This window comes from Calonectris borealis, chromosome 1 (genome assembly GCF_964195595.1).
Source record: "Calonectris borealis chromosome 1, bCalBor7.hap1.2, whole genome shotgun sequence".
NCBI lineage: Eukaryota > Metazoa > Chordata > Aves > Procellariiformes > Procellariidae > Calonectris > Calonectris borealis.
In genome coordinates, this window is record NC_134312.1 from 176,196,998 (window position 1) to 176,224,187 (window position 27,190).

A 27,190-nucleotide genomic window follows, 5' to 3' on the forward strand; every position below is an offset into this window, starting at 1 on the left:
TAATAGTAATGTTCTTTTAAGCTTTTAGAGTCTGAATCTTTACTGTCCCTGAGCTGAATTTCCATTAATATCTAAGGGATAAATTAGTTGCAGCCTGATAGCTATATTTTTCTATCATGATTGTATTGTATTGACACAGTCTTGCTGCTAAGTATTTTTAGAGAGATATGTAAAATAAGTTGCAAGTATCCCATTGATATTAATAAAAGAAATGCATGATTACAAACTAAATTCCCCTATGAAAACAAAGCAAACTACTGGCTTTATTGCTGTGAGTCTCCTGCACTGTTACCATCTACGACTAAATACACACGAGAAAAATATTGCAAACACTGGCTAAAGTAAAAATCACAGTTTTACTTCATGTTATTTTATTTATCTTCTGCTAAAATTCAAGAGGATGATTTTATTTTTCACAGAAAGTATTAATGGAAAAATGTCATTTATACTTGTGCAATATGCCTTTACCTGTGACAGAGATATTCAATCTGAGATATTACAAAAATGTCTTTCTGGAGTCATCTGTAGAGATAGTCAGGCTGTGTTATCTTACCTTGCTTATGTTACTAAGTCAGTAGTCAGTTACAAATAGCAAATATTCAAAAATTAACCTGTGAAGTGAAGTTAACTAAAAATGTATATATTGATTTTTTTTGCAAGCCTTTCACTAGATAGTTTTAATGATGAGAGCATAAAAATTATGTATAATTTCCTGGCTGAAAGAGAAGCAATGTTACTAGAAAGTGTTTTCACCATGAATAGCTAATATTGCAAAAGGAAGCCCCTGAGCTACAAATCTCTGGAAGCTAGGATGTTTGATTAGGAAAGCTTCACTGTGTGTATGCCTTGTTCTTCTAGTTTTCCTTCTTCACTCACTGTGGGCGATTATTGGAAACAGGATATGATCTTCTAGATAGACCATCAGACTAACTAATAAGGCCATTTTGATGTCACATATAACTGTGTAGCTAACTAAATTACATTAAGTGGAACACACTGTAGATGTAGCTGGAAACAGAAAGAGCTTCTATATACCTTCCCCCCCACACACCTTTCAAAATAGGTGACACATTATTTGCATTTTTTAAAAATAAAGATGGGTAATACTGTCTTTAAGGTAAATTGAGGTTTGATATTTGTTTAGTTTCTATAGGGTCAGTAGCCTGCCCTAACATAATGGTGTTTTCGGATATACATCAGAGAATGGGAAGAAACATCAACCATATATCAACTTAACTTTTTATTTGGGACATTTCTGAAGAATTTATCAGTGGAAAATACTAAAACAAGTGCATTAAAGTAAAAAAAAAAACCAAATCAGAATGATCTATAAATCTCCAGGGGAAAAATGTCCATTTTTGACATTACGTTGAAATAAAAAAAATTTATTAACAGTGACACAGAGGGGAAGAATGGCAGGCCGTGTTTAAAGCCTGGCTCCAGATAGAGCCATACTGTATTAAAAACAAATCTGGAACCTGAGCATGTTCACTACAATTATCATTATCCAGCCTCCGTAACATCTGACCTTCCCTAAAGGGAAATATTTTCTTTTTGTTAATGTCCTGTGTTGCACTGCATTTCCCATTGTCATTGGCAGCATATTGATTTAATATCAGGTTAGAGGATTAGCCATAGCAAATACAAGTTGGACATACTGTATTTTGTATAATCTTTTACAGCTGATCCTCTGGGAGAATTAATAGAATTTCATGCAACTCTGAAATTGCTATTCCTGTTCCAAGGGGCACTGATGATTTTTAGATGCTGTACTTTTCAGTTGTTTTTCTCACCCCCTTCTGCATTGGATACAGGGAGATATTGAATGTTTCCAGTATTTTTGCATTAGAGCTGTCATTGGCAGCAACAGCACTTTTGCATATGCATCAGTTTGGCTCTAGTGCAGATTTTTTTTCACATTGGACGCCTACTGATGTGCACTGATTTAACTTCTAAAAATGAAACTTAATTTTGTGTAGCTTATAAGTAGTCCCTAGTGGGTCTTGGCTCCAAAAAGCTAATATTTTTCAGACATAATCAGCAGCAATAGGTAATGTATTACCATTAGCTACGTTAGCAAGTATAAAAAAAGGAAAGGTTGGGGGAGGAAGTATGGTGTAGAAATTCAATAGAAAATGTAATATGCTTTTAGCAGCTTCGTACTTTGCAGCAATTCTTAATATAAAATTACACACATCAGTGTTACGCTCTAGCATTATTCTCCATGTTTATGCATAATGATTGTTTCATATTTAAAGAACACCAAAATATTGTGTTTTGTCAGCCAAGGACAATAATAGTTTAATAGTAATTTATTTTAAACTGCTACTGATAATACAACCAATCAACACATTAAGTGGTGCCAACATTGGCATCTTGCTAAATAATCTCTAGGCTTTGCACTGAGAGTACATCTTTCAAAGATAAGTCAACAAGAGCAATCAGAGCAGAAAATTAGAATTTGGTATCTTAGAATTAAAATACAGCTAAACTAAAGTTTTAATTGGGGTGATCTAAAAGGGCACTTGATGTAATGATCTCTTTCATTTGTTACTAATTGTTTGTTCCTGATGAAGAAGAAACATGTACATGAATGTAGTTGAATTGAGTAAAGATGGCAGTTGCTTTAGCAGCTCGATTTTATTGTTAAACAAGATGAGTTGTAAGAATTTGGAAGGATGGTGTTTGCAGCTTTAAACTTACTTTTTATCAACAAATACTTTTCAGGTAATTTCACTCGGTCTGGTTTATTAGTGATTTGGATGAATCACATGTTCCAGTAAGTGATGAATTGGGGATTAAAATATTCCAGAGTTTAAGCGTAAGCCAGAAGCAGGTATTGATAAACAACTCCTACTTCAATTTCTTACTATTTCAGATGCATCCCATATAGAAGACATAGTTTATGATGGTTGTAAATGTAGGAAAATATGGCGGGGGAAGGGAACGGAATTCAGGTGGATATTAACTTTTTAAAAAACAGATTGGAAAGGCATTACAGATATTTCAAATTGTATTTTATTTTGCATATGTCTGTAGAGCTTAATATTTAGCTTTATGTGGTTTTCTTTAGTAGTCACCCAGGTTTAACATTCAACACAAAATACCTTCGTGTTTTAGCTATTTTAGAGTAGCATTTGGTTCTTCTGAAGAAAGCTGCTAAAACTTTAAACATACTTGTAAGCACATTTGTTGTGTTACCATTGTTAGACATTTTCAAATGTGGTTCTATACTTATATAGTGTATATAATTTTGGTGACCATCTGGACCTTACAGTCAGAAGGTGTTGAGTTCCTTCAGCTCCTGTGGACTGTAATAGATTGAAGTGTAATAGAGCTGCAAAGCATTAAGCTCTGAACGAGACAACACTTGAGGCAACAATTTAGTTAAGAATGAGGATGAGGAGTACTGAAAATAACAGGCTCTGAAAACAGACTTAAAAGAGGAGTTAGAAGGACAGAAATTTCAAAGCAGGGAAGACTAGTGGGATAAACGTGAGATAAATGGGGGCAGACTAACACTCATGAAAAATACTTTTTCCATTTCTCAAGTATCATCATGCTGGCTTCTTTTTCCATTCCTTTTTTGGAGATATTTCAAACAATTTTAGTGAAAAAACATGCAACCCAGAATTCCTCACCTGAGGGGTGAGGAAGCTTACTTGGGAGTTGGGGGACATAATTTCATGTCTGTAGTGTGGTTGTTCTGAAACCGGGTCTTGAGCATGAACCTTTTATCTGTTAGCTGAATGCTTCCCTAGCAGAGCTGTTGGGGAGTACTCTTCAGTCTCTCTTGTTGGGATTGTTTTGCTTTATATCAGTAATTAAATCTCTATTGGGTCAAATTATCTCTACAGTTAAGTTGTCAGGAGACTTGCCTAGGATACAGAAGAGTTATGTTTGTATCCATGGAGGTTCATATGCATATCCATGCTTAATTATCTACTCTATTATGATAGCTTCAAGAGGAGAGATTCAGGTGTAGGCCTAAGAGCCTGATGGCCAGGCTTCCGGAAAATGGAAAAGGAAATCTTTCCTCTTTCCATGTTCATTTATTTCAATTCTATTTCTCCTGCTGTTTTTCATACCCTATCTCAGTGTCCTAACTCTCTAGTTATTAGCTGTGCCGGGATCTTCCTGTTTCCTTGCAAAAAAAGAAGGAATTGTGAAGTTGAAATTCTCAAGAGAAGTTTAGAATAGGCTGAATCATTATTTCCTGATACAATAACAACAAAAAAAGGTAGAGTTTTTTTCAACCATCCAGGTCAAGAAATTGAGAGATGATTGCATTTTTTTCTCTGCTGTGAGATAACAATTATACAAGGTCAGGGAACGGATATTTTAAAACAGAGATATATTCCTGCTTTGTGATTGTCCTCTGCTTATCATCCCAATAACCCTATCTTCCTTGGAAACTGTATGAAATATGAAAATATTTGAAAATTATAATAATTACCAACAATAGGGAGCAAAACAGCAAGCCTTCAAAAGAGCCTTCCTCCCTTTGGTAATTTCCATTGGCTTGAGTTGTGCTAGAGATTGAATTTGCCATTCCCTGGATGATGTGATTGTGAGACTGCCAATTCTTTTTCAATGGGACAGCTTTTTGTTTTGGTCACAGGCAAATGCCTGATGTAGGCTTGTCTCTTTTATCTCTTACAAAGAATAAACCTACCCCTATAACTTTTTCACATTAGTTATATGCACAGTTAAAGGTGAGTTTGCGTTTTCTGGGAAAACTTGACTCCCGGCTTTTTACAGACTTTTGCCCACCTTTTAAAATTAACTCCAGTAAAAATTTGCTGTTGATAATTGGGGGGACTCAGTAACAGGATTATTTCATTTGTAAAATCTCACATGACTAATCAAGGAAAAATAACAGAAGTTATTTTTTATGTCAGCTGTTCTAACATTCTTCAAACATTGTCCAACTTTATCTTTGAACAGGGTCTACTAAAGGTTGCTATAGACAATGCCAGAGCTCAAGAGAAACAGGTCCAACTGGAAAAGACAGAGCTGAAGATGGAACTCTTCAGGGAACGAGAACTGAGGGAAACACTTGAAAAACAGTTGGCTGTGGAGCAGAAGAACAGAGGTATCTTAATTAAGCAGACATAAACACCTTGTAATTTATTTCCTTAGGAAAAAACCTCTGTTTGATAAAAACTTTTCCCCCTTACCTCATATTATGTCCAGGCTCACTGCAATGCAGGAAGTTTTACAACCTGCCTGATTCTGCATAGGATCTTCATGAGATTTAGAACAAGGACCTTTTTTTTTCTCAACGTTTTTCTTGAATATTACTTATTACATCAGTAATACACAACACAGTTATAAATGCCATAAGTGCTGTTATGGACTTTGGCAGGTTGTGATATTATGAAAAAGGACAGCTACTTAATACAAAGACAATTTGTATCAAATTTAAGAATCTGCAAGGTTTTAGGAACCCTCGTCTCTGTTCTTATGTGCTAGGGTCATATATTGCATATTTAGGCAAACTGTATGTGATAAATTTAAAGATAATAGTAATATATAAGCCCTTTATAATGCATAGTAGATCAAACACATGTTTGCAGAAGGAACGGTTAAGGTTTCTGATAAGGCAGTAGCATTAGTAGCGTTTCAAACATTAACATCAGTCCACTGTAAAGCATATGCATGTTAAAGATTTTTAAATAATTTCATTGATAGTAAAGGTAAGGCAGTTTACAGTGATTTGCATTAACTACTTGCATTACAAACATGTTCCCATCTTTCTTTATGGGTCCATTTTTCTGTATGTGTATGTCGAGCCCTTTAATAGTGTCTAATTACTTTGCAAGGTGTGGTTAACCTCTGGGACTCACTTGCTGTTTAACACAGACCATGACAAGTCAGATGTGTATTTTTGCAGGGCTAGAGTTATAACTCTCTTCTTGTCCAGTTTAATTTTCTGGGAACCAGCTAAATAGGGAATCCTGAGAACACTTGGATTCACAACTAGTATCATTATACCTTAACTGACATGTTAGCAGTAAGTACACAATGTAATCCTGTTTCATGGCTTGACCCATTAAAGAGTAGGACTGTCACATCATTCATTTTCCTTTTTTCACTTTTGAGAATACATTTTTAAAGACAATTATTATTAACAATTATCACAGCTGTGCAATGAGTCATCCCTTTGTCCACAACTGGCCTATTTTGCTCAGTACAATTGCACTACTTACACATTTAAAATAGTTTTGTAAAAGAGCTTCGTTATTCTACACATACTTCTACCTCTATGTCTTACAACTGCTCAAATAAATATTCCTTCTTAGAGTTAGGCAATCACATGCACAGTAGAATGCAATGGGGGGGACCCATCTGACCTTACTTGAGTTTTGCCATCTAAAAGTTAAGCACCTCATTTAAGTTAATGTAAGTTCCTTTTCTGGTCAATAAAGAAAGAGATTCTTATATCCTGTTCTCAGACAGGTAGGTGGGGTCAATTACACTGTGAACACTTCTTTTTCTTCCCTTTAAGTCCAGAGGGAATATAGTTGGCTAGGCTGGACTAGACACATACGTTTTGAGCAGTTAAAATTAAGCAAAATGAATTTCATTCAAGGTTGTATGTCAGGAAAGAGCATGGGATAGTCCCTTATTTTGTTCAGGGTACTGAAATAATTGACAATGTTATTTTCAGCATGATGCATTACCTGCTTTTTTATCTGTATCCCTCTAATGATGATATTGCACTGGTAAAAGAGTGAGACCAAAGAGGGATGGATTTGAACACTTAATGGTGGTATGCAGGAAAGCAAATATAATGAGGATGACTATCTCTGCTAGTGGATACTTCTGTACAAAAGAAAGAAAAGTAATGGACTATTCTTTAAAATGAACAGATCCAAGCGAAAGAAAAAAAATAAGGCTAGATTGTAATTATTGTGAGAATTTATTCTTCAATTACAGGTAGAAAAATACGTAGGAGGCTTTACCTACTATTAGTTTTCCAGGTAGCAAGTGTCATACCTTAAAGAAAGTTTCACATTAATGGAAGCATGAGCAAGATGGGAGAAGCGTACCGTATCCCTGTTAAGAGATACCATATGAAAAAAATGAAATACACTTAAAAGCTACAGCATTGAAACACGAGGCACTGTGTCACATACAGGTCAAAACCCATTAGGTGAATGGGATCTTTAGCATTAGGCAACATCTATCTTCTGCTCATCATGTTAACACAAGTCAAATATCTTTTTCGTTACTGGCTTCATCTGAATATTTTTGCCACTTTTGGGGACATTAAATTCACTGCTTCTACTGTATGTTCTACAGAGCTGCTTATTTACTGTACTGTTTCCTTCCTTCTTTGTAAATATTCCAATTAGTGATTCCTAAGGCTGTAGGATGTGTCTCATCAAGTGGTGAAAGTAGGATAATATCTCTTCTGTGAGCAGCTACACAGTAAGGGCTTGCTAATTCTGGCTCTGACTGCTGTAGTCACATCTACAATGTGTCAGCCATGATGACATTTTAATTCAGAAAGCAACATATGTTTCCTTCTCATTTATTGCAATCACTTTCAAAGTACTTATAATGAAAACATTTAAACTGTGCAATGATTCAAAATGTATTTAGTTTAGCCTTTGTATAGATACTAGATGTTCTTTGATAGTATAAGCTAATTAGCCTGTAAAGTAGTTGGTACTATACAAAATGAGAAAGAACCAAAATTCCAAAGTCTTGGATATAAATTATGTAGCTATTCTGACTACAGGGTATGTGCTTATGTTCATTTTGTGTCTGAACAGTTCTGTATAGCAACCCAAAACATCCAAGATCACCCAAAAAGTAGTTATTCTTAGCATATAAATTAAATAGTAATAACAAAGATGGTTCTCTTTAAAAGTTTCATTATTTGCATTTTGTGAAAGATACCACCATCACAGACTGCTGGAAATGGGGAGTATGAACTGGTAGAAGTATATTTTTACCTTTTCCAGCATTCATCCCTAGGCATGTACCAGAGGTTACTTTGGAGTGAGATACAGGGCTAGATAGATCTTGGCAGTCAAACTTAGGCATCAAAACTAGGCATCACCTACTATCTGGTTTTGGTAAGGATAATTCTTTTAGTGTGTGTAAAGAATTCTTTAGTTTAGTAGATAATTTTTTAGTTAGTGTCAAAATAACAGACTCTTCAGGAAAGGGTTGTCCAGGAAGATTTTATGAGAAATAAGCTTCTTGCATGCACATCCCTGAAAACCCTAAATGTGCTATCTAAGAAGGGTTGGGGTGTGGTGGGGGAGATAGTGATACACTCTATGACTTTACATGATTTCTTTAGAGGCTCACTTTGGCTTTTATTGAGTAGAAAAATTGGTTCACATTATCCTTTTCCATCATGAACGTAACCTGTGATATGTTCCTGCAAGTCTATGAATCATGCAAGTCTTACTTTTGTGGTTGTAAGTCACTGGTAACATAGAAAAGAAAATTGTGATGAAGTTTCATCCTGATCTTGCAATCCTTTTCCTTAAGGATTCCTTAAGAGATACAAGGAAAACATTTTTCTAAATTAGGGCCTTCTAATGCTTAATTTTAAAATACTCCTTCCTTTCCTAATATTTTCCCTCACAGTTGACAAAGCAAAGTAATATTTACATGGCTGGGGGATCCAGCACCGTAAAGGATTTGCTGTGAGTTCTTCAAGGTTAGTTGGCTGATGGGACAGGAGCTGACAGAGAGCGAGAAAGAGAAAAGGGAAAGACAAAGGGAAATGTGGATAAGAAATAAATATGGGGAAGAGACCCGGCACCACGAGGTCGGATGGCTTGCAGGAAGCAGCAGCTTGGAGGGGAGTTCGAAAGCTCAGGGCCTTTCCCGAAGGAATGAGGACCACAGCAGGGTGGGGGCTGAGCTTCTCCTGCAGCCAGGCACCCAAGCAGCCGGAGGTCCCTCTTGTGGGAGAGAAGCTGCAGGCAGGCAGGCGAGAACTTCATCACTATGTCTATGCTAAGTGTGCGCTATGGGCAATAACAAAATGGTGGACTTAATCCTGAAAAAAACCCTCACCTCCAGAGACAGAGGCATGTGTACGTCAGATGATGCAAAAAGTACATTTCATTGCCGGTTCCAAGGTTTTCTGATTTGGACATTCACAGATTCTCATCTGTTTATAAAAAAAAAATATATGCTATAGCTAAATATCACCTACAGTTTTCATTACTAAGGTGTGGAACAGTAGCTCTTAAAATATCTTAGTGTGATTCCAGCAAATTTCAAGTAATTTAAATTGGTATTGTATAATTAATCAATTTATATGAACTGTTGCAGTTGTAGTGTTTCTCAGGACTCTTAGTAGGTAATCATGTAGCCAAGTTTCAGATCCGAATTTGAGTACACTGGTTTTCTTTTTTCCTAGCAATAATTCAGAAAAGGCTAAAGAAGGAAAAGAAGGCAAAGAGGAAATTGCAGGAAGCGCTTGAATTTGAGACTAAACGGCGGGAGCAAGCAGAACAGACACTGAAACAGGCAGCTTCAACAGATAGTCTCAGGGTCCTAAATGGTAAGAAACCAATTTTTGCCTCTGTGTCATTAACTTTCAATTTAAGTGCCGAAAGAACCTTGTTATATTGAAAATTTGTAACATGATGGGAGGGAAAAAAAAGAAAATCTCTTTTCTTTCCTTCATTCAAGTGATGCCGCTCTCTTTATTGTTTGTTACTTTATATAGTATGTGCAAATAAACTCACTGGAGAGAATGTCCAAACTAGGACAATTTTATATTATTAGCTTGAGAAGTCAATTTTTTTTCTTCTTCTTTTTCTCCCCCCGCCTTATGCTTGAAAAATCTATTGCTCATTAATCTTCCTAGTCTAACAAAAAATTGTCCTGGCCTCCAGTCATTGTTCAACATTAAAAAAACTGACAAAGGTTGATTGTATTGTAATTCAGCATTGGAGTAACAGGTTGTAAAAAGGGCTATAAGAATCAAATGAAATATGTGTCAGTCTTACCTTTCTATGTTTCTAGACTCTCTGACCCCAGAGATAGAAGCTGACCGCAGCGGGGGCAGAACAGATGCTGAAAGGACAATACAAGGTAGGAATTTGCAAAAGGCTATAAATCTAGATCTTGCTATATGAGTTTTTCCTCAGCTTTAGACTGCTATTCAAGCATGTAGCCTACCATCTGGGCCACATCAAAACAAGTTCAAACAAGGTCAAGTTCATCTTGCTTGTTTATAAGAGAGAATATATTCTGTGCTGATAGATTTTCTTTAAATTAATAGGTCATTTCTGTTTATACAGAGCAATTAAAGAAGAATAATTAATTTGAAGCAATATTGGGTTGAATCTCAGTCACGCTGAATGCAGTTTTTGTGAATATGTATAGTTAGATTTGAGATAACAATGTTTTTAAAGGTATATTCGAAACATTTTGAGCCTTTTAACTATACAAATGGCTAAACCTAATGGGTGACATTCAAGGCATGATGAGAATTTCATAGCTAATATCCAGTGGGAGTTACTAAAAGGTATGTTTCAATAAGCTACTTTGAGCATTAACAATAAATAATCTGTTTATTCCCTTCCTGGTTTTTTCATTTACCATATCCCATTATTTACATTTTAATAAAACAAATCTGCTGAGTAAATTTGTACATGAAATACTAGAGAGAGCCATATTACTTCCCCTGTGAATCTAAATGTGTGTGTATATATATATACAGCAAACGCCACGATATTAGTAAAGAGCAAATTTTTAAGATAGTATATCTGTTATAATGTCTTCTCTAGTCAACAGGCTAAATCTACCGACATGAATACTAAACAGTAAAAACAGCATTTGTTTTCAATTGTAAATGAAGGTGCATTTTTCAGAGGCAAGCCTAAAATGATTAGCTCCAGTAATCACTCTCAATTGCCTTTATTTTGCATTTCGAAGTCAATCATCTTAACAGTATCATTTGACATCTTCTGTGTGTTATTTAATCACTTTTTCTAACTCCTGAAGAGTTGTTACTGGTGTGCCACAAGGAGGCTGTAACAACAGAATAAAAAGTCAACAAGCTTTTAATGCATTGAGCATATTAACAAATACAAAAGAGGCAATAAGTTCTTATGTAGGACAAACACATGTATATAAACAAAAACATTTAGATTTAAAGCAAGTTATGTCTGCAAAGTCAATAACTCAGAAGTTGGAGTATGCCAGATTAAACGTTGCCTGGGAAGTGGGTACATGTTATGAGTTTTGTTATTCTAGGATCCTACTTTCTTCCCCATAAAGGGTATGCCTTATTCAAAGCACCATTTGATATAATTCATTTAGTGAGAATCCAGTCATTATGTCATTTTGTTATAGTACAGTCATTTTGTTATTTTGTTTGGTGCAAAGACAGACTTCTAATTTCTTGGGAGGCCATTCTGTTACACTAGTCATTGCAGTATCTGAGCTCTTTGCAAACATTAATTACTTTATCTTCAAAGCATTCCCACAAGGAAGTGAAGTTTGGAGTATTCCCATTTGAAAGCTGGGAAATAGAGTCACAGAAAGATTAAGGTGACAAATTGCTTAACTTTCAAGTAGCTAGGACCTATTTTTCCAGGATACTTTGCATTTTTGGCAAATGTATTCAGTGTATTTAAAATCACTGTTCCTGTTGAATTCGGTTTCATTTATGGGCTGAGATACCAAGCTGGATATTTATAAAATGAGCAACACATAATTACTGAGTATTTTGGAAGTATGTATTCTAAAGGACTTATCCCAAACTAGACAGGAACAACCCTTCAGCTTTTTAACCGTGATTATCCATTCTTTTCCAGCTATCCTCTGCCTACTTATGCTCATTTCACATATTTGCATTCCTGCAACAAATGAAATCAATGACTTACAAGCAACATTCTCAGTAATGATGACCTTTCCTTGATTCATCTGTCCAAGGTGGTGCAAGGAAAAAAAAAACAACCCACAGATGATTATTTAATTAAAGACTGGACCATAATATATGCTGATCGTGATATTGGATCACATTACAAAGGCAACCTTAATTCTGACATTTCCTGTCTCTACTTTGCAGTCTTAACATATAATTAAAAAAGGTTTTTTTAAGGAAAAGGAAAAAAGAAGCAAGAAATAGAGTTGCAATTTCTTATCATTTAATATATTCAGCTTAATTGTCATACAACAGTTCGCAATGTTTAGATCTACCACAATATGTAACCCTACAACACAAATGTAACTGTAGGAGCTTATTGTCACTGTGGATCAGCTATTATAGGCTGACAGTTTTCAGAAATAGTTCAAGAAATAGTTAATGGCAGACAAGTAATGCTACGTGTCAGGACTCTCTGTGTTCACTTCCGATATTGGAAGGAGGATTCCCTTTCGCCATAAACTCCCTTTTCTCTGTGTCCCCCTTAGCACGTATCCCTGTTACTCCTGTATCGCTGTGTCCCAGTTCCTCCTAGTTTCTTCCTCCTCACTCTAATTCCAGCTGTTGTCACTGGCTAATCTCACTTTCCTGGCTCTACATTACATCGTGGGTTTTTTTTCCTAACTTCACATTCTTCCAGCATTCTCTTCTGAACTCAGTTTCATGCCACCCTGATTATTTCTTTAATTACAAGCTCTTTCTCTTCTCAGTGACCCCCAGCCCCTGTCTCTGTCTGACCCTTCCTGTTGCCTCCTCCTCTTGTCCAGCCATTTCGAGAGCCCATGCTGCATTGACATTCCCCGATACCAGCCTTTCCTGTTTGGTACCACATCTCCGCCTGGATTCTCTGCTTCCTCTCGCCTCCCCATCAAGCTCATGTTCCCTAATGTTTTCAGTACACATTCTGTTTCTGCTTCTGCATCTGTCTGGATATCAGGGAGAGAAGCACTGAGAGAAAAGCAAAGACAATTTCTCTGTTCTTATCTCAATATTTAGCACGGCAATTGTTTGCAGGAGCGAGGAGAGAGAGTTGCAGGGAAAGAACTGCTTCATTCCTGCAGCACCGGGATACAGCATGCTCAGTACAGATGGGCTCCTTGGAGAATTTAGCTGCAAAATTCTACAAAAGCTTTCCAATGGGTGAAACTGGGATTTTTCCAACACTGTTTTGAATTTTCATTGGGGCAACAAAGACCATGTCTTTCCAATTTTGCAAAATTTCAATAATGTCCTTACATTTTATCTGTAAATGATATTTTGTTTATGCACTCTAGTATGCACTGTAGAAGAATTATTATGTAGAATATACAATATATTCCATAATAAAGTATATAACACTACGTTTTTCATGTTTCAGATTCTGGGAAAAAATACTTACTAGGGAAATATTTACGCCTTTCTTACTCCTCTCAAAAATATATCTGTATCTTGGTATCAAAGCATGTCTGGGGTAATAGTCTCTTTATCCACAATCATTAATTTTTTTTCAACTTACTGTATTAAGCATGCTATGCAGTTCTATAACTAAGCAAACAAAAGTAGGAAAGCTGCAGCGTTCTGTGGGGAAGTAAAATAATTGAAATACCAAGTGTAATTTCAGCATTTAAGAAAATATTACACAAGGAAATCATAATTAAAAATAAAGATTTTATCTACTACTTATTGTAAATAAAAGGATACTTGTCAACTTGAAGTTATATTTGATATTTTTAACTATCACTTTTGTGAGTAAGGGATAGGACTAATTTAAGCATAAAAGATAATTGCATTTGTCAATGAGGGGGGTATGTTCTGTTCTATTTTTCATCATGTAACAGTCATTCAGATTCACTTTTAGTTCATGTAAAGTCTTTTGTAAAATGGGAGAGATAATAAAAAGAAATTTGAATATGAGACTAAAAAGAAACCATGCAGGATATTTTAGGGTTGGGTTTGGTTTTTTTAAAATACTGGATAGATAACAGTTTGCTGGAATATCCATAAAATGCTAACAAATAATCATAATAACTAACCCAATTATTGGGTCTCATTTTTAACAGATATTAAGTTATTAGGAGCTGGTGTAGACACTGGTTTTAAATGTTTTCTTTTTTGCTTCTGTTTAAAAGAATAATAAAGCAGATTATCCTCTTCTCCATACATATTGTAGGTTCACTAGATGCCTATGCCTAGCTCCCAATCCGGTTTCCCAAGACCCCCTCATCCCACACAAAAGGTACCATACAAAGATAATGTTTGACTTTTATATACTGTTTTGTTACCAGACCTCTTACTAAGCGCTAGAACAATGACACTTACTGCCGCTCTTACTTTCATATTGCCATTGACTTTTTCTTCCCCATCTGGTTACTTACCATGTATTTATCTGCCTACATTATTAATTTTTCTTTTCCTCTATAAATCCCACATTCCCAACTTTCTGTCTCCCAGTAGTTTCCCTCCCAAGTCCTGTACATTCATCTTCATTCCATTTAAACACCGCTCCCTTTACGCATTATCTAAACTCCTCTAAAAATGTTCTACTTCTGCACTGTCTTCCCCATTGACCATTCTTTTCATATGGTGTCCCTGTCACTCCCAAATTGTTTTGTGCTTTTCTTCCAAAGCTATCCTGATAAGACCAGGAACCTTAACCAAATTTTCTCTCTCTCAGGCTGCTATTTTGTTTGTCTTCTTCATTTCTTTCCTATTTTCTAGCAATTGCCTTAGCCTGTACCTTTTCTGCTTTCTTCCAATTAATTTCCAACTTCTACATGCCATCATTCCAGCTGCATCTGAAACCAGCTCCATCATTTTCTGCTAACAGTCTTCTCACACTGTTCAGTTGCCATGAATTCTCAGGCCTATCTTTTTTTTTTTTTTCCCCAAATGTCTGTTTGTGTTCCAAGAGACCCTTTGCACTTTGTCTGTCCTCAAAGTTTTCTTGTCGTACTCCACTCTTTCAGTCAATTTTGCTTGAGTTACACATTCTCCTCTAGCAAATTCTGTTCCTTTTGTCCGTCAATCAAAATTTCCTCAATCAAAAATTGAGGAATTACCTCAATTCCTTATTCTGCTACAAGTATTTTTTTTCCCTTCTAGCACATTATCAGCCTTTCTCCAAATGAGTCTGTTATCTTACTCTCCCTGGCCCTTAGCAAAATGAACTTATGCTTTCTAAGCCCTTTCCCACCAGCTGTTTCTTCTCACCTTTTTCTAGTTCTCCACCTCTTCTGTAGGCTCATATTAAGAGCGCAGTTAAGTGTAATGCTAACTGGCTTCAGACTGTGCTTTCCTGATCTAAGAAAAAGAGCCACCATGCGCATAAAAGCTTCCAGGGCCATCTGTCTTTTTCGCTCCCAGAAGGGATGGGGCAGGAAATGGAGATGTAGAGCAGATCCAGGAGTAGAGAAAGAAAGCAACTGCAACTCAGCACGCTGACTGTGTAGTCCTGTATGAAGTTATTTGTAAGGCCTTTGAAGGCTGCGGAGGAAGAGTGAGAAAGAAATTATGATTTAACTATGCCCGTACCAAGAACCTAGAGTGTGCATTTTGCTGCCTAAGTACTAGGGGAAAGCTGCCCTGCAGCTGCCCTCCACATTAATAAAGATTTATTAGATACAGCTTCAGTCATTTGCCTGAAAACCTGACATAAGTTGTTCTCTGCGCTGGTTTGAAACTTGTTTAATCTATTTTTCAACATGCAAAATCAGTGTAATAATCTCAGCAAATGACAGTTCTTGATTCTTCCTTGCTATATTTGTGTTTGAAAGATAGCTATCTGAAGGACTTCCACATTGAAAAGGAACTTTCGGTAGTTCTGTGAAGCTTGTGCGCACGGTTCCATTTCTGATGTGTAAATCTTGGACAAAAGCATGTGGAAATGTGTGATGATATTTCTTATGAGATCAAAAACTTTATTGGAAAAGGCCATTATCAAGGCTGTAAAGTCAAGCATTCCAAAATTAGGAAATGGTAGAATTAAGGTTGTCTTCCGCACCTTTGTTCAACTGTCTTTGTGTATGCATCATGATATAATCTTTAATTATATGATTAGATACTGTATTTTTCACAGTACCCTGTTTCATTCAGTGCAGGGGGACAAGGATGTAGTTGAATAAATGGATATCTATCCAATATTTTCTTTATCTTCAGTGCTCAATGTGTTCTTATGCTTTATATAATACCTGGTTTATATATAATAGTTTCATCATTAGTCATCATGCTTTACAGAAGCGGTATGAATGATTATCTCAATTTCTTTCATATGTTAAATCTTAATTTTGGCATTTCCTAACAGTTGAGTGTTTTGCTTCACCGTTTGAATAATGTCCTAGGTAACCATTTCCTAGGGTTTTCTTTTTAACAAGTAAACTACAAAGTCAGAAGTTTCACTGTGAGATGACATCTTATAGACTTGAATCTTTGGATTCACAGTGATAAAGCTAACAAAGTAACTGATAAACTGTAATACCTTATTATGAGCAGTGTGGTCTATGGAATGACCATTTTGCCATGGGGGTTTTACAGATACTTGTTGAGATAAATAAAAACAGTCTTGGGATACATTTCGTGCTCTTGGGCACAGAATCTTCCTTTCATTTTTCTTGCAACCTGTATCACTTTCAACAGTGTCTCCATCAAGCTTTTTATTCTTGTTTCTTCATCTCTGGCCTTTGTATCAGTCCTAATACCCATTTCCAAATTTTATAATCTCTTTCTTGCATCTTTTTTGTCTCACTTTTCAAAACAAGTTTCTATTTATGTCCAGTCTCTAATTTTAACTTCTTGCACCTAATATCCTTGTTAATCGAGATCCAGACGTCTCCAGATATTGGCTCATAATACTCTATCCATATGCCACATATTCAGTTACTTGTCAAGATTTCTCTCTCTAAGAGACTTCAGATGACTCTATCTGACTTTCTTGCCCTATCTATGTTCTGTCCCCCATCTTTCCTTCTATTCTCAACCACTGGGTCCTGTTCTTGTCTAATCAGTCCAAACCACTCGGTCCCCCAACTTCAGTCTCAGTTACTGTCAGCCAACCATTTCTTATTACTAGCTCCCTTTCACAGTTGTCTTCCAGTGCCCTGGTTTCTGTGTTTCTATATATGTATTTAACCAGTGTCAGTCACTCCCCCTAGTCACATTTTCTGTCTTTATTTCCAATTCCAACTGCATCAGACTTGTCCTAATTTCTCTAAATCTTAAGTTTTATATGAGTTTATGTTTGTAGACTTAGAGTAGATAGGACATTTCCAGTGCAAGACTACTCTCAAATTAACTAATGATTTTTTAAAAATAGTTTTCAATATCCTCAAATGACAGGACATCTGCTTCTTTTCTGGGGACATCAGTTCTCTTTGCAGCACATTTAACTAACGTGTCTTTTCTTTAGTCTTTCCTTCATTTATTTTGCCCATGATATTGACTGTGATGACCAGCATCAAGTCCATTTCTTTTATCCATTATTCTTCTGCAGAGTTCCTTTAATAATTGCATCTTTCTCCCAGGGCTTCTATGTCCTGTCTTTGCATTTCTGTCTGTTTCTTTCTGTCTGTTCCTCTCTGTGTCCCCCTTCCTCTTAATCAAAAGCAATTCCATTTGCTCCCATAGCTCCTCAAAGACGAGGTCATCCATCTGTATAATGCCATGTAAACTGATGGTCATATAGTCTCCTCAGTATTAGTGGATTAAACCCAAGAAAAGAAAAACACCTGATTCTTTATATATTTTACCAAGTTTTTTCTGGCCTTTTTTCTCATTAAAACATCTTAGAAATGGTAAATATCTCTCTCTCTCTCTCAACTTGTAAATTCTGCATTTTGATTCAATTGACACTTGCTCATGAGTTATTCCATTTTTATTGCAGCTTAGTAAGTACTATGGATTTGTTGTTACTCATTTATTATTGCATGGGACTTCTAGCAGAAAGGTGGTTGGGGTTAGTATAGAGCTAGGATTCTCAAATGGATTTATCAGGTCATTTTCAGAATGAAAATACATTTTCACTTTCCCATGTGACATTCCTTCTTCTCTGCTTACCCGTTTCAACACTGTTTCAGCTTCCCTTGTATTGTTACTTTCCCGTTTTCCTTCTACCTCAGTTTCAGCCTCCTCCCCCTCCAAATATTACTTCTGAATATCCCAAATCTTTCTTATTACGCCACTTCTTTGACCTGCGAGGCAATGTGTATGTATGATCTGGAGCTATGTGTCTGCTGGTTGACCAGGTGGCTGACTAGGAGATACATGCATTCTGAGGGATCAGTGACAAGCTAGGAGATACGCATTTTCTGCTGGACATCTTGTTGCTGCCTCTTGGCAGCTGGGCAAATCAAACAGTACACGATGCTTCTCAGCAGCTGATGGGCCAAACAAATGGTTTTTCAAGCTGCAAGAGACCCACAGCCCACCTGTTGTGCAGGCCTGCTATAAAGGTTGAACATTTCAGCAGGGAAAAGAAGTCAGGAGCTGGAAACAAAGCTGTCAGAAGCCTGGAAGGCAAAGAGATTTTTTTTCCTAGATATATTGAATAACTGCCCAAGGAAACATCTGCTACTTAGCTAGGCTGTTTATGGAAACAAACAGCTGACTATTCTAGACCCATAGAAATATAAAAAGGTTCTGTGAAGCAGCAATGACAAAACAGTGGACTGCTTTTTTGTGGAGATGAACTTTTCTGTGATTTTTAGGCCACTTAACCTGTTATTCCATTAGGCCAGAGTTTGAAAAAAAAGAACCTAATATTTTCCATTTAATTTGTCAAGAAAGTCTTTTTTCAGCTTAGGAGTCATCAAATAGTAAGAAGGTCTATGTTTGTGAAATACCATGTCTCGTGAGAGTGTGACTTTCAGCAATCTGACAGACAGATTTTGCGTTTTAATTTTTTCCTGTCTATCAGGCTTCTTCCTTAAGTTTTCCATTCTTAAGATTTCTGAAGTTCAGTAAGACAACTGGTTTCAGTCTCTACATCTTTGGTTGACTGCAGACATATGACAGGACTGTTTCTGTAATGTGACTGCCCTCCTTAGGGTTATTCTAGCACCTCTAGGTAGGAGTAGTGATCTGAGCTACCAGAAAACTGTGAGAAAGACACCAGAATGGAGCAAAGCTGTTGTAGTGACCCAGTAGGGAGTGATGTCTGCTGTCTTGTTATTGATCCTTCTCTGCATGCCAGAGTTTGTCAAACAAATTGATGCATTGGTGAAAACATATGCACATGCACTGTTCAATTTTAGAAGCTGAAGGACAGTGTGTTTTCTGCACTGCTCTTCTCTTTTGTCTGTCTTTCGCTCAAAAAAAATTTTTTTCAGATCTAGTGGTGGTGTTAAAGGGGGAAAACTGTTAGAAGTTCAGTATCTAACCCTCAGTGACATTTAGTGGAGCTGCTTTACTAACTCTCTTTGGTTAGTCCACCCGATTCTATTTTATTTTTGCTCAGTCTTCCTAAAATATTTGCTGGTTAAACATTGTTCCTATTTGCAGTAACACATACTTAAAATGCTTCATTTTCCTTCTGATTAGTGCCTTAAACTTCAGCTGCTTTTTGACTGCAGTGTGTAACGCCTTGTATTAATGTCAGGGTCATGCACTTATTATTCATCTGTACAGTGCTATGCACTTCAGTGAAATTATATACATAATAATAAATAACAACATTAATCTGTGTGCACCACCTTGAATTTCATTACTGTTGCAGAAGGTATCTCTCTGCAAATAGGTGCTCTAATTTTTATACATTTTAGAAAGAGCTGGGCTCTCTCCCTGCACACTAATTTAAATATTTTATTTTATTTCCCCTAAGAAGAATAAGCCTTACTAAGCTGTACCAGCTCACAAGTTTTAAAGACATTTGTTTTACTGATTTTTTTGGCTTGGCAGACAATCCAATATAGTTGAGATTTTAAACCTAGATTGTACATTAGACATTTATGACATCTCTTGCTAGTTTGTCTATTACTGTTGAAATCTAAATACTCAATGAGGAAACATACAATAAAGATTTATTTTGCTTCATATTACCTTGACCATGAATAAATACTGAAATTATCTTACAATGCATGGAAACCAAACAGTAATAAGTATGTTCCCTATCCCCCTGCCCAGGAGTCCAGCACTTTGGCAGGTTTTCAACCCAAGCTAATCAATTAAAGACAACATTGATTAACTTAAACAGAAGGTGGTTATTGATTGCAGCAGTAACCTATAAATAGACGATTGTTTCATAGTGTTCATAGGTCATTGTTAGCTACACCTTTAAACTTTAAAGTACATAATCCTGTTATCTATCACCCAAAAAGCAAAGGAAGGACATAGATTTAATAAACAGTCACATATATGTTGCACAATAGTATTATAGAGCCCCCTCATTTAACACTTACACTCTTACATAAACTTTTTCACATTTTCTTTAAAATTACTATCTATTGCAACTTACATGTCATTTTATAGCTGTATATATACGAAGCTGCTGGAAATCAAATATGTTCATGGCTTTTCTACTGAGATAAATGATTAATCAATCAGAGGCTTTCTTCCAACCTGGTACTTTAGTGCACTTTTAAAGCAACTATGTGTAAAATTAATGACTAAGCATGAACAGAGTCAAGTGGGAAAATTCAGGACAATAAGAATATTAAATAAAACACATTGTGCACCAAAGAGCCTATTAAGACTTTATGTAGAATTGTTTTGACTTGTTTCATTTTCGTTCATCTCTTCCTCTCTCCCTCCTCCCATGTTCATGTTATTCAAAGAGAGAAGGATAGGATGGATGAATTCTTACCTAACAGACTTCCGAGGTCATCCCAGTTTTCTTGCTACCTGGGAAAGATGGGCACTGCAAGCCACCATCCTACGTATTTATGTTTCCCATAAGTATTCTGTTCCCTTCGTCTTCTCCCTTAGAGGGTAACTGAAACCTGAACAGGCTGGTAAAACACACATTTCTAGCATAGTCTCATCAGCTGAAAAACAAATCACTTTTTCCCTTCTAGAGAAAGAACTAAAAGACTTCATTTTTTAAACCAGGATGATTTCTTCAGTTCATTCACAACGGAACTATAATCCTGTGCCTCTTTAGGTTGGTTGGGGAGCTAGATCTGCTGACTGTAAGCTGTTTATCAGTGTTTGCCTGATAAAACTGTATAGAAAGCTGTCCCTTTTTCTCTTTTTTTTTTTCCCATCAGCCATGTTTACTACTTCTTAGACAAGTGCTGGAAAGTGGCATCATGTCAGCTGTAATGTGTGTCATAAAGAAGATTGTTTCTTGGCATTTGGTTTTTAAACTGCTATGGAGATTAAAAAATGCCTGATGTTTGTATATCCTTATAAAGGAACTTGATCTGTCAATATTAGCGTTGCATTCTTCTATGAAATCACCGTCAACAGAGCTCAAAATATTTAATGGTTTGAGATTTTTCTAATAGTTGAGCTTCCCTTGTTTTGGCTTGTCATATGAAGCATGAGGGAGACAACTCTTATGCCAAAATAACAGTAATAATTTTCAGTTCTGCTAAAAGTACTGTGCTTTAGAGAACTCCTAGTACAAACTAGTAGCTGGTAAGTTATTTTATCCACTTAGCACACATACAGGAGGAAATCTATTAGACAAGGAGATACATGTCTCCTTCTTGAAAGATGCTACAGCTTGGGTAGGTAAAAAGAAACATCAAATCCAGATTAGATTTCAAATCTTGAATTTCAAGTTCAATCAGATTTAAAACATTAAATATGAACAGTGGCCATCCTGTTCAGCAGCCCGTTTTGACTGTCAGCCACCGCCTGCGTCGAAGAAGAAAAGAGAATTTCTTAGCAAGCCATGTGAGCTAATCTACCAAGAAAGGTCATCATCAATTTCCCATGTCATCCCTGCATGTCTGAAACTCCGAAATGAGATTTTCAGAAAGAAGTTAAGATATTCTTATCTTAACATTAATTCTTACACAATGTAAAAAGTGATTTGGTTGTCCACAATTAGATGACATGTGCCATTTGAGATGCTCCAGGACATCTGAGACATCTGCATAGGGTTAATCATGCCTATGGAATATCCAGGCCCTTCTGGAGCAGCAGCTGGAAGCCATGCAGGATATGAAAGGCTGACTCAAATCATACCAGATGTTGAATCAATCCCTTTTTGCTCATTTAGAACACCTTTGAACATATTACATTCTTGACTTGTGTTATATTAAATGGAAATTTATAGCTTATTATATATTTTGAATAAAAAGATACTTATTAGTATGTTAATTCCAAAGGGGAAGGCCTATGCCACTCTTCTTCTAGCATTTTTAGTGGAAACACACAAACATTCATGGGATAATTTCTCTAGATCTTGCTTTCCTATCATCTGTGGACTAGCTTGTATTTTATATAGCATTTGACTGAAATACAAATATTTAGAAATATTTATGAAATATGAAAATGTGAGATGTTGAAAAAAAGTTGTGGTGGTTTTTTTTTTTTTTAAAGAAGGCCAAACTCACTGACTTTCAAAAAGGTCTGATATTTTTTACCGTATCTGACTCAGATAGCAGCCCTTTGGCCCAAGAGAGCTGGCCCTGAATATGCTAGCCCCGAACTTTGTTAATATGCCTTAGAGTATTCTTTTACTTTCTCTGTTCTTTGAAACATCTTTGCCTTCTATCTCTACATTCAGTATTAAAATCTTTCCATAGCTGCTTCCTTTTTTTTGGTTTAAAAAAAAAAGATTTCAATTTCACCGTGAAGCTTGCAAGAGTAATCGTATGAAAAAGTAGCTAAGACATAAAGTTGATCTTTAGCAGACATTCAACAGAATTCATTTATTAAGTGTATAATTCTTTTCAATTGCTAGTGTAAATATGTATATCAAAACAGAAACAAAATCAAGCATCAAGCTGAAGGAAAGCATATTTGTGCATAATAGTTCTAAGAAACTATTTAAGGACAGATTATTCTTGAGAAAACACTAATTTCGTAAATCTACCAAAATTAGCTAGTCCAAAAATAGTCTCTTAAATTGCTGTTATTTATTTTCAGAGAATACTTCATCTATTACAATGCTTCTGCATGAATGTAAGTTTTAGTAAACAGATATTTATTTATTTATTTATTTGACTGATTCCAGTTTGCAGCCTTGTGGTCTGTCTCAGATAAATTGTTTTGAGCTATGCAGGAGTAACTGGAAAGCTAGTAGAAATGTTATCGTTGTAATATCTGAACAACTTTGCAATCTTTAATGGATTTAATCTTCACATCAGGAAATACTCCTGTGATGCAGAACAAAGCAATTATCTTTATATCATAGAGGGGCTAAGGAGCTTCATCATGGATATGTCGGAAATCTGTGGTAGATCAGGGACTGAACTTAAATCTTGCAAGAGCTAAAATTTTCATTCTGCCCTTCATGTTTTTGCCGTCCCTTTTATATGTTCCTTCATGCTCTTTCATTGTATAGACATATGCAACGCTAGATGGAATTTACCCACTTGAATATTGGTGGTAGGATTTATGTCCCAAAACTTCATGCTAAGAGAATACATGTAACATCATCTGTGCTTGCTCTGCATTTGCTCAGACTGATGGCTAACCTCTGTGAATATCAGGGTAATGACACCTGATAAGTATCATTTCTTAAGTCTTTTCTTTGTTAGACACAGCTTTGAAAATACAACAACATATGTTGCCTAGCATTATTTGATTATTACTTGATTTGATATGATTACCCCTCACATATCAAGTTGACCCTATGTGTTCAGCTTTTGTAAAAAAGACTTGACAAAAACTCTAGATTCTGTTACTTCTACATAAACATAACCAGTTTGGTTAAAATACCTTGCGTAATGACATTTAAAAGGTTTGAAGCTAGAGTAAAGTAATGAGGAATGGATTATTTAATTTATGTAGGTTCTGCCAGCTTCCTAACCCCAAAGGTCCATTGAATTTCTTTCTTCAGCTTCCTGGTATACAGACAGGCTCAATACCTGCTATACTTTTCTACTCATAGAAGTGAAGATAAACCAGTATCAGCTTTCTGTACTTTAGGAGCTGAAAACTAAGCGTGCATGCATTACTACATGCTTTCCTTTCGATCTTTTGGTCAAAAACATAAAGAAGATGTAACATTTAATTAAACCTGAGTCATCAAATGCAAATCTGTCCCCAAGTATGCTATGGCAACAGCAAGAAGCAAAGGAATAGCCAGTCATTTACGTGGAAGAGTATTCAATGCATTTCTTCTATGAGGTAAATCCATATTACACCAGCAATGGTGCAATAGTATTCATTAAATCTTTTGATATGGTCATTCCTACCTATATCCCCTACAATATTCTTGAAATTACTGTCCCCATTCATGACCAAGGTAAAAAAAAATTAGTAAAGGAATATAGCCAAGTAATGTCATTTCCCGTAAAGCTTTACACAAATATTTTTTGAGATGAGGTGATGACTATGACATGTTAGTGACTGTGCTGGTAAATGACTCCTTCGATTTATGTGGGAAGTTATATGTGTTCATGAACCCATATTCTTGATCACATTCCTGATTCAGGTACCATTCCTGATTTCAGATCTTGCTGTCAGACTCACCTACAAATCCAGATTTCAAGCCTGAAGGATTGTAGTGAGTTAGTCTTGTGAACGTTACATGAGGGTCTTCTTAACTGTGGAGAACAATAGGGGAAAAAAACTATGAGGATGCTTATTTGGAAGCATCACTCCAATTTGAAGCATTTTGATAAGAAGTAATGCACAAGGTGAAGGGTAAGGCAAAACCTTTCAAGTACTGTGTTTCCAGTTGTTAAACGGGAAGAGCCAGTGAAGGAATTAAAAAGGAATGACAATTCAAAGAAGCAGACAATGAAAATATTTTTGCCATATGAATTTGTTTATACAACTCAGACAGAAGTAAGCTTTAGTAGGTAAGATATGAGGAGAAACAGCAAATGAATTTACAGCTAGAGAGAGGGATAAGAAAATGAGGGGCAGAGACTTTTTATGAGAAGAAATTTAGACACTGTTGTAATGAAGAGTCACAAGTAACAAACAAACAGGATACCTTGATTTTGAATTCATTGTCAGACAAGATGAAGAGAGTGGTTCATAGTGACTAAGAGAAGCAGTAGTGGGGAAGAGGAGGAGGAATCTGAAGGGGTGAACAATTAACAGCTCTGTTTTCCCAACCTGAGATTGTCATAGCAGCTAAACATTCACATAGAGAATCAGAAAAGCAGACTGAGGTTTTACATCAGACAAAAGGGAATAGACCTGGAGTACAAAGGGCTATGTCAATTGTCAACATGGATATGGTCACTGAATTTCTGTTTGTGGATTAGACTACTCGAATACGAAGCACGGAGAGAGAGACAATGGGATGAGCAGCCCTGAGAAACTAAAAAGAAAGTTGAGGGAAAAGCCCTCTTTTTGATCAGACTGAGAAAGAAATTAACCATGTGGATGGAGAGTAAGAAGATCCTAACAAAGGGAGAACAGTATGTGAGGTAGGGTGTGAAGTGCTAGTTCTAAGATTTCGCTAGAAAGAAATCATTAAAGACAGCCACATTTAGTAAAAGTTTGCAAAACAAAGCTGACTAGCCACAGAATTGATGTTCAAGGAAAAAGGTACTTCCCAGCATTTTGCAAGTATTATGGTAATTCATCCATGTGTTTAACTGACGCATTCTTACCAGATTAGGAACATGGAAGTATTATATCCATGTTGTTAAAGAATAAATGACTATTCAAAGAATAGGAAAGTTTCATAGGTTTTAATTTCAAATTAAAGTCCTTCATTACATTTTCTCTTATCAACAATTTCCCTGAAGACAGGATTCTGTTTATACAGAATTATTACAATGTGAGTTCTAGAAATTTTTTTGGATATTTTTGCTAAACCTCTGTGGTAATTGCACTTGAGAATTTTTTAAATGGCAGTAATCATCTATCAAAAAAAGTCAAACTAGGCATGGCCACATTTTCTCTCCTCTTGTATTTAGAGAGAAAATCTCAATTTATATCAGATGCTGTAGATTTGCCACCTAACTGAAAGAAGAAATAAATAAATTAAATCAAATCATTGCCCTTTAGTATCTGATTCCAGATAAAAGGTATGTACACAGCAAAACTTTGGAAGGTGCCTTGAGTTGGAACTTGGTAAACAGCTGGAAGGCATATCACCTACAGGGGAAAAAAAAAAGTTTAGTATTTTGGGAGGGCCACATCATGTTACATTACCTTTAATTCTGCAATAAGCTAAGAAATTTAGAGTGTAAGTAAGCAAATGTTCTTAACAGCCTTCTAGCAGCCTGTTTTTGTGAACAGTACCAGCTAGTGATTTTCACTGCTTGTAGAAAACCTGGTTTGTACTGGTATAAGTGTTAAGAATGAGAGAACTGAAAATCTACCACTATATACCTCGTCAAATGCATAAATGTGTATTCACCTTATGGAAAAAGAAAACTTCTTTTAAGTTATCAGATTTCGAGAGGATATAATAAAGTCTTTTGATAGAGCAATCTTTTGCTATAGTAGCTTAAACTACAGAATAAACATATTATACCCTGTGTATCATAAAATATGATTTAAATGAACAATATTGAAATCAGAGTTTCAATTTAGGAACTTGAGTGTGTTGTTGTGAAAAGCCTAGTCAGTTATATTTATAGCTTCATATTTTCACAGGAAGAAAAGAGTCTAGAAACCTAGGGATCCCTCATGCTTTATGCAAGTGCAGTAGGTTTTAGATAACAGGATCAGGTCCACAGTTTGCTTTTCTTAGAACCTACAATAAAAAATAAAAATAAATGCCACCACCATACAAACAACAAAGGTGAAAAAATGCTGTATCTTGCATTTTTCTACCTCCTGTGGCTAGGGACAGAATGCAGACATGCCACAATAATGTTTTTTATTTCTACTGTTCAAACCATATTAATGAGAACATCATTTTGGAGAACTAATTATTTCTATTTGTCTTGTGTCACACTTTCTAATTCCCCTATATTAGCACAGCCAAAGCAAATTAATTGCTTTTCCAGCAGTTGAACCTTGTCCAAGAATGAGCTCACATTCCCTTCCAGTTTTGCAGTTTCTAGGAGTGCATTGTGTCAAAATTTCTCTTGATACTAAACATAGCCCAGAGAATATCTTTACAGATTTCTGTTGCTGCTCACTTGATGAAATTTATAAGTTTAAGTGACCCACTAGGAAAGATAAAGTTCTTAGCTGCAAGATTATACATCAAAACAGTTAAAGTGAAATTAAAATTAAATGAATGAATCTCACTGAAGCAAAAAAAAGCAGTAA

General features: G+C 35.9%; 1 protein-coding gene across 2 annotated transcripts in view; it reads left to right on the forward strand.

Moving 5' to 3' along the window:
• Positions 1–27,190, forward strand: part of DACH1 (dachshund family transcription factor 1) — a 367,634-nt gene that overhangs the window by 323,339 nt on the left and 17,105 nt on the right. Inside the window, exons 8-11 of one of the 2 annotated variants that reach the window (XM_075139136.1) lie at positions 4,948–5,095; positions 9,398–9,541; positions 10,009–10,077; positions 14,067–14,132. In XM_075139136.1, coding sequence (XP_074995237.1) covers positions 4,948–5,095; positions 9,398–9,541; positions 10,009–10,077; positions 14,067–14,089 — 384 coding nt within the window. In that variant the 3' untranslated portion in view covers positions 14,090–14,132. Of the gene's footprint in view, positions 1–4,947; positions 5,096–9,397; positions 9,542–10,008; positions 10,078–14,066; positions 14,133–27,190 lie in introns of those variants that run through there. The other variant, XM_075139134.1, reaches the window with a different exon arrangement.